This window comes from Tetrao urogallus (genome assembly GCF_951394365.1).
Source record: "Tetrao urogallus genome assembly, chromosome: 5".
NCBI lineage: Eukaryota > Metazoa > Chordata > Aves > Galliformes > Phasianidae > Tetrao > Tetrao urogallus.
The window spans coordinates 41248394-41262181 of NC_136818.1; the positions used below are offsets into that span (position 1 = coordinate 41248394).

Sequence of the window (13788 nt, forward strand, 5' to 3'; positions counted from 1 at the left end):
TAACATAAACACACTTACGAAGCACAGTGTAAGTTAATGGCTGTCACCTTCTAAAGGTATGAACACTGAAAGCAGAAACATGACTGCTTGGATTAATGATGTGATTCCTGGCCAGAAGTTGACAATTCTGTTCCTCCTCTTGCAAAAATTCCTCAGGCAGAGAGCAGCTGCAAGAAGCCCAGCTTGCTGAGGTGAGCAGCTACATGACACTAATAAACTGCACAGTGACCTGCTGCTTGGGGAACAGAACTGGGATAAATAGGCTGGATTCTCTCTCTACATTTGATTTTGACCTCTTTCAAGACTATTACCAAGTCACATAAGCCATGCAAGCCATTTAAAGTTTCATGTTACAGTTCTGGTTGTTTTCTGACTTCTTTAACACCACACACAAGGAAGACCAGGAGGATAAACAAGCTACTGCTTTAGCACCATGCAGCTGATGCACAGTCCATGCAGCTGATGTTGCTTACATTCCAGCCTGCCATGATCAGTAGGAACTGAGCTGAAAGCATCTTGCAGCCATTGGGCTGTCTCATGGGTTAGTTTCCCCCCACACCTTTCAGAGAACAACTGACAAAACTGAACTTCACAGCGTTTTTTTCTCAACTGCAACACGTCTGCTGCAGTGACCACTGTGCTCATCCCCTTCTCTTCAATCTATGACTTCTAAAGGTGAACAAGGAGGAGACTTACAAGGAAAAAAAGTCATCATCTTGATGATCACTAGACATCTGCAAATGTGGCAGTGGCATTTTGCTGAGCTACGAGCGATCTCTAATTCAGAGGGAAAGAATTCCATAGAAATTATGTTCCAGAAGAGGCTACAGCAGCAGGCCAGGATGGCAGCCACATCCCTCAGTTGGAGCACTGCAGGATTGAACCACTCACAGCAGAGGCATTTGCAGTCTTTCCCTTTCTTGACGCTTGGCTGAACAAAGCACTTACTCAATACGCTCAACCCCCCACATAGCCAGAATCCAGCTGGCCTACTGTCCGGGGGGAATTGCAAATATGCCCAAAGCACTCGTGAAACTTTGTAGCACCTCCGTCACTCCACATCACTACAGGAACCCTGCTACATTCTGTTTCCTGCTTGCTCAGAGCAACCTTGAGCTTCACTGTATCACTGTCCACACACTATGGGAGTGAGCAGTGGAACTAATTTATCAGGTAAAAGAAGGAAGTGATAAAAATGCAGAGTGTCATTAAGGAAGGAATTAGTACGCCCACAGAAGTTCACAACTGCAAACCCAGAGCCTTGCCCTGACATGACCATCACCTCCTACCAGAAACGTGGGCTCCACAAACACAAGCTTTATTTCTCGTTCTTTTTCCATTTACCAGCAAATACAGTACAATCCTCATCCGTAATTTATTAAGTCCTTAAACCTAGTTCAAACTTTTTTTGTTTGAATAATACCCTAAGCAATTGTTTGAATTTGAGTACAGTTTGATTCAGGCTCTCTGACCCCACCATGTGTGCCACAGACAACTGAGACCCTCTGCACTGCCCAGCACAGCCTGTTCCTTCTTGGACTGACACAAACACATTCAGAAACTCCCAGAGGTGCCTGTGAACCAAGAGCTCATAAATGAGTAGATTGGATCCACACTGCAAGAACTTTCTCTTCTAAAATAAATATACATATTAGCACCATTAAAGGAGTTGCATCTCCTTTAATGCATCTCCTAAGTTGCATCTAGTTATTTCAAACCTGACCTGGCTTTGCAGCTTTGCAAACCCCACCTTCTCTCACACTCCAGCAAGTGGGCAGCTGTGCAGCTGACTGCACTTCTGCTTTCAGCAGAAAGGTGCATCTACCTGTCAGGTTTGCAGCTGATGAGTTACCTGCTGTGCACACACCAGCCTGCATTTCCTACTGCATTCAGTACAGTGGTTTTTCCTCCAGTGTAGCAGAGACGTGTGACTCATTATGGCAAACCTGGATGCCAACTTTGAAGTTTCAAAGGTCAGATTTTTGTTTTATCTAAGAAATGAAAGTGTTGGATTTTTTTTTTTTCTTCTTCGTCTTCTTCTTGTTCTGCTGGGAACAAGACCTCTGAGGCTCCTTCCAAAGAGCGCGATCGTCCATCACCCCCTCGTGCTGCCGACTCCTTAAAAGGCCGTGGCGTTACCTCGGCGCGGCCCGGGGCCAGAGCAGCCTAGCGGGGTTCCAGCGGAACACGGCATGCTCGCCGCCTTATTTGGGAAACCCTGGCCATCAGCAGGGCCTGGCACCGCTCGCAGCCAGGGAGCTTCTGTAAACTGCGCCTCTGGCAGGGGGTGAACGAGCGGGCACCTCGCGCCGCGGATCCCAGCGAGGAGCGGGGGCGGGACGCCGGAGCACCGAGCGGGGCTCGCCCGCTCCGCAACGGCCCCGAGCGAGCAGCCCCGGGCCGGCCGCGTGCGAGGCAGCTATCGCAGGAAAGAGGAAAAGGAAGCCCCGGGCCGAGCGAGCCCGCCCGCCGGCGCGCCCCGTGCGGGGACACCGGGCCGGGGCGGGCGCGGAGGCGGCCGGATCAGAGCCCCGCCCGGCCCCGCACCCCGCGGCGGGCGGGAGGCGTATGGGAGCGCCGGCGGCTCCTCCCCGGCCGTGCCTGCGGGAGTGGGAATAAAGACAGATAGCGGGGCCCGGAGCAGAGCGCGGAAAGTTTCCTGCGCGGCCCGCGGGCGGCGGCAGCGATGCCTGTGCGGCGCGGAGCGCTGGGGCTGGGCGGGCTCCGCGGGCCGTAGGGCAGCGAGCGGGGAGCGGCGAGCCCCCGGCCCGTCCTCTGGGCGGCGGGAGGAGGCGGCCCGCGCGAGGACGGGGACGCGGCCGGAGCGGGAGCGGCAGCTCGGAGGCGGCCGCCGCTCGGGGGAAAGATGAGCTTGTTGTCAGCCATCGACACCAGCGCCGCGTCCGTGTACCAGCCCGCCCAGCTCCTCAACTGGGTCTATCTCTCGCTGCAAGACACGCACCAGGCCAGCGCCTTCGATGCCTTCCGCCCCGAGCCCTCCTCCTCGCAGCACCCCGACCTCGGCTACACCAAGAGCCCCCCGGAGCTGGGCTCCTCGCTCAGCTCCAGCTATCTCAACAGCTTCTTCCAGCTCCAGCGCAGCGAGGTGAGTGCCCCAACCGCCATGATGCCGAGCCCTCGGCCGCCTTCCGCCCCACGGGGGACCGCGGGGACGCTGCCCCACGCCGCTGTCCCGCTAACCCGTGTTGACAGTGTGGTAAATGGTTACCGGGATCCGACCGCCCCGCTGCCAGAAGTGCGGAGGAGGTGGAGGGACGGGCGCACGGAAAACACCTCGTCCCTACTAACAGTGAGACGTGCCCCCTCTATTTAAATTTAAATATTTAAATCACTTTCTTCTCTCTGGCAATAGTCAATCACTTTTGTATCTATCTTTATAGGCTAAGAAAGTGTAAGAAGGGACGTGACAAAAGCAAAAAAGTTGAGCGTGCATTTTGTCGGGCGAGACTGGGCTATAGGGACCCAAGGGAAGGAAATTAAATAACTCTGGGGCAGGCAGAGACAATCCGCTGTGGAGCGCCTTGCCACAGGAAGTTGTTGGGGTCAAGCACTTCTGCAATGGGGGTCTCCACTGGTGCATGGCAGCTAAAACCCTCCAAACAGCAGAGCTGTGCTTTGGGGAGGGCTCTTGCCTCGGGCGTTCTGTGGTGGCTGCACTGGGTGAGGGTTTGCAGTGCTGTGCCCAACCTCCGGAGCGCTGCCCAGAGAGGGGTGTTTCTGAGTCTTCCCAGTACAGGCTTCAGAAGTGTTCTCAGTCAAAATACCTATTTCTAATCCATCAATGATGGGGTTGTTCAATGAAAACCACTCAAATTCCCCACCAGTCACCATATTACAGCTGTTAGGAGTGAGGAGCTCAAGCTGTATACACATTCTTTTATCCTTAATTAGAAATCATTTCTTGCTTAAGAATCTTGCAAACACATCCAGTCTGAGACAACTATTGAGACAACTGAAACAAACTATTTTTGAGAACATATAATTCACAATCCAGTCAGCCTGATGCACCCTTAGCAAGCATATAACACAGAATACTTGATGTAGGAACACACATCCTTTGCCAATGCATAGATTTTGCTGGAATAGGCAGCATACCACAGCCCCCTGTTACCAGATAGGTTTTGCTACTCCATGTGAACCAAGAGCTTTGCGCTCCCCAGATAGTCACAAGAGCCAGGTTCAGCTATATGTCCACTGCCCAGTCCTGGGGCTGGTGCACTCAGGGTATGCTGTGCTTACTCTGGCTCCTTCTCCTGGGGAGAAAGAAGGCAGAAAAAAACAACCCCGAAACAAAGAATCACCCACAAAAACAGATGAAGGGAACGTGCACAAAGTCCCCAAAACAGCTTCCAGAATTTTTCCTGAAGTTTCTCCCGACTTCATTCTCCTGTTTCTACTTGCACTTTTCACATATAGGAGTTAATCCTTTTGTCACACTTTCTCCATTTTTCCTCTTGGTTCACATCTCTCTCCATTTTTCCCCTCAACCCCTTTACCACTCCCCTTTGGAGCACTGTCTCCCTGGCTCCTCAGGATTTACCCAGGTCACCCTGCAGGCAGCAGCCAAACCTGTGCCACCTATTGGCCCTGCTGTAGGGAGCTGCCACCTGGGCCACACTGTGCCACAACTCACTACCCTCTGAGGGAAGGGATCTTGCACAGGTCACGTCTTTGGTTCCAGGCTTGACCTGAGCTGTGTGTTAACACAGCTCATGCTTGGGGACGAGGGAAGGGGCATGGCCACCTCCTAGGGCACAGCAGCACCCACCGAGCGTGCTCTGAAGGAAGTGGGAATGCTTTCAGCTCCACCAGCTACTGCTGCTTGCTTATACAGCTGCTTCCATTGACAGGTTTAGAAAGTGTTAGGGATGATCTTACTCAATAGGAAAAGTTCTGTCCATATGCTAGATGTTTTGCTCTTTCCAGAAACCAAGTTAGGCTGCTTTTAGGCAGGAGCCACACAAGAGTTTCCTACAGTGTCATCTCTCAGTTCTTGAAATTCTAACATCTGTTTATTTGCAGGTGCCAGTCGGCATAAACTGAGTATTTTGAGTGTGTAGAACTATTTTGGGGAGCAACAGTGCTGTGTGCTACTTGTGCATCAAGTGGGCTTATGCTATCTTTGGAAGACACGTAGCCTTCCACAGTTAAATCGTTGACTGTTTTCTGCACAGTGCTTGCTTTGGCTGGCATTTTTTTCCTCCCAGTTTTGTCCTGGATTGGCTTAGCCAGGAGCTGGGCTGTGACAATGATTGACACATAGCTGTACACAATATTTGGAAAGTGACCTAATGAGTGGCCAAAATAGCAACAGATTGAGAAATGGTAGGATCATAGGATATAAAATAGTTAGGCGTCTTGTATGCTGCCTTGCGATTGAAAATTTCTGGAAGAGATTGCTTAGGATGAGAAACAGCACTTGTAAGAGGCTGCTGTTATATTGGGTTTGCAAGTCTGCATGGCAGTGCCTGTGTATGTGACCTGCATGCTGACCAAAGAGCTGGACAGAAACAAATAAATAAATAAGCCAGCACCCACAGAATAGTCTTGCACTTCACCAAGATTTTTGTCCTCCAGACTTTTTCCACTACAATGGATGCCTTCTAAATAAACATGATGAACACAGCTGTTTGGTACATAAAAGCCCATTGTACCCAGAAAAAAAGCAATAATAAAGGTTTAAACAGTAAAGTGACAATGAATGTTTTGTTCCATACGTAAGACCCATTTTGAAAAACAGACCTGCTTTAAATAAAACTTTACTGCAGCATTTGTTGTCCCAGATATGAAGAGAAAGCATGTTAGAACATTAAGATGCATTTAATTGGTTACTGAACTGAACTCCACCCTCATTCTAACACCATCCGTCAGAGCCACGTATCTGAGGTTTTGTGGTGGGGCTGGGTACATGGGACTTAAGGCATTTGAGACACAGCCAGGTAACTGTGGCTTTGTGTCACTGACTGGTATAATTGAGAAACCCAAAATAATGGTACAATAGGGTCCTATGGCATTTTCCTACTCTCACAGTCGGTTTCCTACTAAATCAGTGCTGACTTCAATCGAGAGGAGCCAGCCACAAGTAACTCAAAGTTACCATAGCATAATGAAACGTGTTCCTTCTGACACAGAGTGCTAATTCTAGCACTGGCCAATATTTACATGAGAAGGAGCATGAGTCCTAATGAATTCTTTGCCCACGTACAATATTTTGAATGTCTTTCCAAGAGGGGAATTCCTTCCAGAAACCTCTACAGCAGCCGCTTTCCAGACCTTAAGCATTTTGTACTTGAGCAAAAATAACTGCATGTTTTGAATTAGAAAATAATCACTGTTTTTGAGAAGTAGTTCATGCTTTTGACTCAGGGACTTCCAGACCCATTCCTTACTGTCAAGAGGGGAACTAATTGGGAATGAGAAAACATGAGCTAGTTCACTTGGTTACATTAAAGTGCAGATCACAAAGGAAGGAAGGAAAATTTGGAAGGGGAAAAAACAAAAAAAAACGAATGTTTAGTATGGCAAAAAACACTCAAACCTGAGTGGAACAGAAGCACTGGGATCAGTGCTGCTTATCAGGCAGCCTCCCAGAGAAGAAAAGAGAAAGGTTATATATGTCATTGTCACACACACACATTAAAGACCACTCTACCCCCTCCCTTTCACTCCCCCCCCCAACAGAAAAAAAAAAAAAAAAACCCGAAAAAAAACAAAACAAAAAAAAACACTTGCAAGAACAGCAACATTTATGGAAAGAAGCTGGCATTTCTGCATTTCTACTGAAAAAAACAAAAACAAAAACAGACCATCAGACCATCCTGTTTATTGTTTTCCATAGACCTCTGGGCACACCACACTGCTTTGATACTTCACAAAGTAAAATTTGTTCTTTAGCCTAGGTAGGTTAATTTGAAGGGTAACAGTAAGATTTAAAAAAAGTTCTTTGTAGTCTCAGTCCGCTACTGAGAGGATGGGAGATCACCATACAATATCAGACCTCTGTCCCATTAAATGAACTGTCAGATCTCTGAGAGCAGTTACGAATAAAAAACTAGAGACAAAACACCTTGTGAGAAGCTGCCTGTAGCCACAGAGATCCTAGGGCAAATACAGCAGAGATAAGGATTAGCAGAAATCACTGAAAGCTCTGCAACACTTGTGATTGCTCCTGTTTTCTGGTCTATCCTTGGTCACCATACCACAGAGCATATCTGTGGTCACACACAGCCCTTAGCGTGCTCAGCCAGGATCTCTTGTTTCTCTGCTGCAGACTAAACAACAACAGCTATCTCCTCTTATTTAAGCCTTCTTAAGTGTGGAGCAGTACAGATCATGAAGGCATGTTAAAAATAAATTCCTTAAAAGCAGTTTGGTTCCTGTATTTATTATTCTTCCAGTGAAAGTAGGATTAGACCTCAGCACAGTCAGACAGTGGGCAGTACCACAAAGCATCAAATACACTGCACAGGACCGTTCCTGCAGCAAGGTTCTCTTACCTGGAGAAAGGCAATAAGGCAGGATGACTGCTGGCCTCAACCAGCCCTCTCATCTGGAGTCACAGATGATACTATTACGCAAACTTGGATATTTGGCTCTTTATTTTTAAATGTAAACAGAGAAAGAATTATTTAAATACTTAAAGCATACATACAGGAAGCTAAGTCTGCAAATAAGATCTAGAATCTTCAATGCATTGTCCTAAAAAAGTCAGCAGCCTGACATAAGCAATTCAAGTACAGTGAGTTTCACATATTTGAAAGAGAAAAAAGTAGACTGTATTACAGAATAATTAAACACCCCACCAGAACTGCCTGTTGTAAAGTCCTCTTGAAAAAAATCCTGTAATACTAGTGATTATGATTTCATTGGTCTCCTTATCTTTATTTTTCTCAGTATTTTTTATCACCTCCAGTGGAACCATAGGAGTTGGACCTGATATTTATGGATCCATTCCAACTCAGGATACTCTGTGGTTTTATCATTCTGTGCAAGTGCTAACACCTCAGTGGCTTTATCCTTCTACCAATTTTATTGGGAATGAAATAGCTCAGCAATTCTTGTGTTGAGGGAACTTCTGCTCTCTAACTCAGGCTGGCTGAACCTCACAGATATCCTACAACTACACAAAGTCACAGTCAGCTCTGTTCAGACTTTCAAGAAGTTAATTGGCAGTTCAGATGTGTTGTCCCTGCTGTCTTCTCCTCAGGTAGAAAGGCTTTTCTGTGGTTTTGCAAGAGGTATTTAAAAAGAAAGAAAATAAAACGAAGACAAAACCAATAATCTTTTCCTTCTCCTTCCTAGTCATACATCTAACTGCAAAGAAGTAAGAAAAACCAGCATAATGCTCTCAGATAACTGAAGCAATCAAGCCAAAATAATTGTTGTTTTTCAATCCATCACTCCTAAGATACCTGGCTGCTCTTGCTAGTGAGAATAATTTTAGGTTAAAGCAAAAATCCAAACCAGTAACATTTAAAGTTGAGAAGCTCCCTGCAAACTTTTGCTGTCAGTGTACGCATATGATTCAAGCTTTTAAAACTTTTTAATACTTCTATATACATGCCCCACAACTTACACTGTTTTAGGCATTTCTTCTTTGCATGAATTCTTGCAAGGGATTGCAGCAAGATCTGGACTTCTGAGCCAGCAGACTTTTGGAGTCTTTAGTACATCAGCCTCTGTCCTCCTCTGCAGCTGGCTCCGAAACCATTTAGAAAGCACTGCCTCAGCACAGAAAGTGCAGATTTCACACCCTCAGCTGTTAGATCTGAGGCTTTGAGCCCAGAATACATCTACTGTATTTTCAACTCCAGTTTGGTATATGCTGTAAAATTCGAAGTTCAGGTGAGTACCAAGAGGGATTTGAAGTCCAGAATCACGTGTTCCCTGCCCCCCCACCCCCACCCCGCCATTCCTACTACAGCCACAGCCTCCTGCTTTGCTGCTGCTATCTTTGGAAAACACTCTTTTACTCAGGACAGGAAGGAGAACTAAAACCAGCACAAAATATATTATCAAGATCCATGAAGGTTTTATATGAATGGAATCTGAAATTAAAATCTACATTCTGTCTAAGAGATTATGAGAAAGCCAAGCAATTTTATCTATCAACCTCTTCCATTTGTACACTCTAGTTGTGGCTTTTAACTTTTTACAAGATTTAGAATTTTTGTTGTTTTTCTTTATATTAAACTGCGAATAATTGAAGCAGAGTTGCTCAGGTAAGGAAACCTGAGGAAAAAACAATGGAAGGACAGCAGAAACCTCACAGAAGCAACCTGCTAGTGATGTGCTATAATCAGTCCAGCAGCCAGAGCCTCTTTTATTACCCCCTTACCATCCCCACACCTGAAATCAATGCAGCTAAAGCTCTGTAGCACATCTGCTCTGCCTTTAAGTGTTAATTAGTTCAGATGTGACTTACAGTTGGGCTTTAACTTCTTGAAACCAGAACTACTTAGCCACACAGCACTATATCAAAGGCTGAACTCAAGGTTTCAGGTTTTCAATGTTTTCAAACTCAAAGGTTTGAAAAGCTAGTAAGAGCTAAAATTTTATTTGCTAAACATATATCAGGTCAAGCAAAGAAGAGATATGGGCCTCCTTGTTTACTAACAATTTTTTTTTTTTGAAGCTAGATATTGAAAATAAGGCAATTCTTCCCAGTTAGTAGAAAATCATAGCCAAACCCTAGAAATCCCCTGGGACGTCGTATATGTGCAAACTCTTAACTGAAAACAGCATAGGCACTCACTTTTTGTCTCAGAAATACACCCATGTCTTGAAAAACTTGCCAGGAAGTACACAGAGGGAAAAAACAAGCAAACAAACAAACAAGAAACCCACCAAAAAAGTCAGAGGCAAAAGCATGCAAAAATCTTACTAAAATTCTATTTTGTCAGTGAAGTTTTCAGTTATTTTACAGTGTCTTCTATGCCAAAGCACCGAAACAAAGGGGTGACTAACCCTTTAGGGTAATGTTTCTCATCCCTTCCTCTTTTACTCTGTAGACATAGACTCGGTTACTCGGAAAAGGAAAACCCTCCTCTGTGAAACATACAAACCATCAGACAGTCAAATCTGACTTGAACCAATGAGTTTACTTAAGAAATTTATTGAATGAATAGAAAGAGTGTACAAAACTATGATTTTAGTCAAAAGCCAAGGTAACATGACTTCCAATATTTTGCTTATGGGATTTTATGGAATTGCAGGATAGCACATAACCTTTAGTAATGGTGTTGGTTTTCAAGTTAAAAAATTCAGAAGAGTTCATATAATTGACAGCCACTGGGGAGGACAGAGGCAAAGAGAAGTTTTCTAATTCCAAGTCTAAGTGGGCCACTTAAGTTCTTACTCAATACAGATGCACAAAACTCCAGGCACAGATATTGCAAAGCTGATCATTCATAATTGATAAGATGTATTTACATAGAAAACAAAGCAGATTTTTCTTTTTCCTTAAACAAAACTACATATATATATAGCTATAAACGCTCCTAAAAAGCAATAACAGGTATCATCTGAAAGGTTCCAAGTGGTTTGGTGAAATGTAATTGCTGGTGCTTGCACCTCTCCTCAGTTTCCTTTTCCCAGGGAATTTGCCAGCTGCCCAGTGCCCATTTTGTGGCTCTCTTGCGCTGCCCTTTTTCCTCTTTTAGAAAGCCACGATGAAATGATTAAATTTAATGGAAAGAATCTCAGTCTTCGCTTCATTGTGGTTTACTTTGGTTTCTGTCTGGGTTCCAGAGAAGTTATAATGGAGCAAAGGAACTGATTAAGTTTTACAAAGCTATTCAAGTCTCTCAACAATTCTGACATAACTCAGACAGACAGTATTTCATAAGTGTCACAACACGCATCAGTTTTTTTCCTGGAAATAAAAAATGACCTGCAGGAAATGTTGCAAACAATCTGTGATCTACAAAAACCAGAACCTAAAATTACAAAGATTCCCTTCAGAAAAGTTAAGAGGACTGGCTTTTATCTGTGCCCTTTGCTGACTGGCCTGGCCAGTACAGTTGTTTGAGTTTTGGTGGATTTTAAGTTACCAAGCTCCAACATATCACAAACCTAGCCCATTACTTTCTGTCATGGGTTTTGTTGTGAGCATGCAAGTCCAGCTCTTGAAGTGGGAGGTGCTTAAGGAACATCCTCTAGGCCTCTTTCTTGATACTTTCGTATCCACTGAGAACTGCTGCATGGTATTCCCAAACCTGCATCTTAACAAATATACTTTCTGTCTCTCAAGATTTAGTTTGATGATAAGCAAATACCCACATGGTCCACAGAAATTCTATGTGGTCCATGGCTCTTGCTCTCATATCCAAAGCAGATGTTTATGTTCCTGTTATATAAGACCACCCACACCTACTCCTAACACAGGGCAGGATTCGGTGTCTCTTTTGAATGAACACAAGTGCAATGCTCTAGAAGGATCTCTGGAATCTGGCCATCTATATTTACAGCTCATCCAGCTAACTGCCAGCCAAGCAAACATTTTTGAGGGATCATCTTGCTCCCATAGGCTTCTCTTGCCAACCTTGGAGCCCCAGATTTCTAAACTTGTTTGAGGTAGTAGTAGGGGAGTAGGAAAAGTTTGGGAGGAAGAGCCTGCATTTCTTTGCACTAAGCCAGCCTGCCAGACACCTACATGCGTGTATTCATAAGGGCTGAGAATACCTGCGGTTGAATGGGGAGCAAATAACCTACTGTACAAGAGTTGTATCTTGAAAAAAGGGGATTTGTAAGGATTTGGAGGAGAACAGTGTTTGAGCATCAGTGGTCCTTGAAATACGGAGGTGTTCTTACAGCCATCTTTCTCCAACATGCATTGCAACTGAATTAAATAGAACAATACATTCATTCCACTGATAGACCCAACCTGGAAAAAAAAGTCCTTCAGTCCACTTTGAAACCAGGTTACTCAATTGTTATAATTTATCTGAAGTACACTGTGGAGTTTTAAGTGGACTTGCTCAGGTCGCACTTGAAGTTGTGTTGTATCACGACTGATTCAGTGTTGCTGTAGATGAAGATAAAACTATCCAAAAGCTGGAGTCATGAGATGAAATTCCAGCCTGTCATTTGATAGATGGAAGCGATTTATTTACTTCACTATACTCAATTTAATAAAAGTTTCTGTCTCCTCATGAATGCAGGAACTGAGGCCCCAAGCACATTGTGAGGGGCCCATTCTGGGCAGATGATGTATTGTTTCTACCTCTGACAGAGACCTTAGCTTTGCCTCTTTTTAACTTTGGCAGCTATTGCAGAGGTTTCTGTGCCAAGAAGGCATTACTGAATGTAAATGATATAAACAAAAGAGTCTCAGGCTTAAAGTTCTATGTAACCCAAATTGAACATTTCTTCACAAAACCTTTCATCACGTAAGAGCTTTGCAGGAGGTAAACGCTTTCCTAAGTGTGCCTTAAACAGGCACATATCTATTTCCGGGTGTTATTTTTCTTATGTTTGGAGTGTCAAAAGACCCATCAAATGAAAGGAAACCTGACTCTTGTTTTTCAAACTGTAGGTCAGATTGAGACAAGATTTCCTGCAGGAAACAGAGATGTTAACAGAATGTGGCTATGGGTATTAAAGTGCAGGGGTCAAAATCCGTCCATCCGCTTCTCCCCTCACTTTACGCTTTATAACGTCCACAAAGCCCAAGGACTCCATGCTAACACCCCCAAAACGTGCTTGTTTTTCAACAACGTGATAAGGGGCTGGGATCAGGGTGCCTGGTGGGGTGTTCCCTGCCCCCAGAGCCACTGGTTCTGGGGAGGTCAGAATTTAGTGCTCTGCAACCTGGGGACCCAGCTGCAGGCATCCCAGGGACAGACTGGGAAGTGAGAGCTCCTGGGGAAATGTGTTAAAGCAATTTGCAGTGTGAATGGTCTCCCTTGTCCCTAATATACTGCTTGTGTGTTAGAGCTTCTCCTTAACATAAGCGGGCAGTTGTTTCACCTTCAGCTGATGAAAAGGATTCCTGCAGAGCTTGGTACGAGATTTAGAGCATTCCTCCAAGTCTGGGCACCTCTGTCCAGAAGAAATCAAGCCTCTCCTTTCCCATCTTTCCATTAAAGTATATTTGTGAGGTCCCCATACAAGTGCTCCTACTGATATCTATACCAAGCCTTTGCCTGAGCTGAAACAGGAGGGATCACACTCCTAACAGAGAGCCAAGAGCCCTACCTGAAGTCAGTGATTGAGCAGAGTAACTGTCAGTTTTATTACCTCCATGCCCCCCCAACAGACAGGGAGCTGCACTTTTTAAGAGCTATGGATCTGTGGATGTCTTGAACGGGCAGACTTTGTAAGCCTTAGCTCAAGGCTCTAGAGGTTGGCAGATTTTAAATAAGGGGAGATGGTGCCACATGCTGTTCTGCAATCACTCCATGAAACAAAGGTATATAAGCCATTCAGAGAAGCATGTTGCACCCATATGCTGTTATGCAATTTCAGAGGTGGTATCAGTTACAATCTGAGAAGCCACAGCCAACCAAGCCAACAGCTCTAGAAGAACTAGATTAGGTAGATCAAGGCACTAGATTGAAGATTTGTTGTCCTACCACCTTGCTTCACTACTATCAAGTCATGCCACATTCACACCTATCTCTCTAAGATAACATTTCTGTGAAAAGAGAATCCTAGTGCTCTCTATTTGAGAATATTTACAAGCAGGCATTAGTGTTAGCAGTTTAATACAAGAAAGTGTTTATCTAAATCCCCCTATGGAAGAAGGATGAATTAAGATAGCCTTGG

The 13788-nt window shown here is 44.9% G+C and overlaps 1 protein-coding gene across 1 annotated transcript in view; it reads left to right on the top strand.

Moving 5' to 3' along the window:
- Nucleotides 1-2866: 2866 nt before the first annotated feature.
- The window catches only part of ZCCHC24 (zinc finger CCHC-type containing 24), a gene marked incomplete at both ends in the record, with an annotated part of 100858 nt that continues 89936 nt past the window's right edge, over nucleotides 2867-13788 (top strand). Inside the window, one exon of the mRNA XM_079536053.1 lies at nucleotides 2867-3106. Within this exon, the coding sequence (XP_079392179.1) occupies nucleotides 2867-3106 (240 nt within the window). The remainder of the gene's footprint in view (nucleotides 3107-13788) is intronic.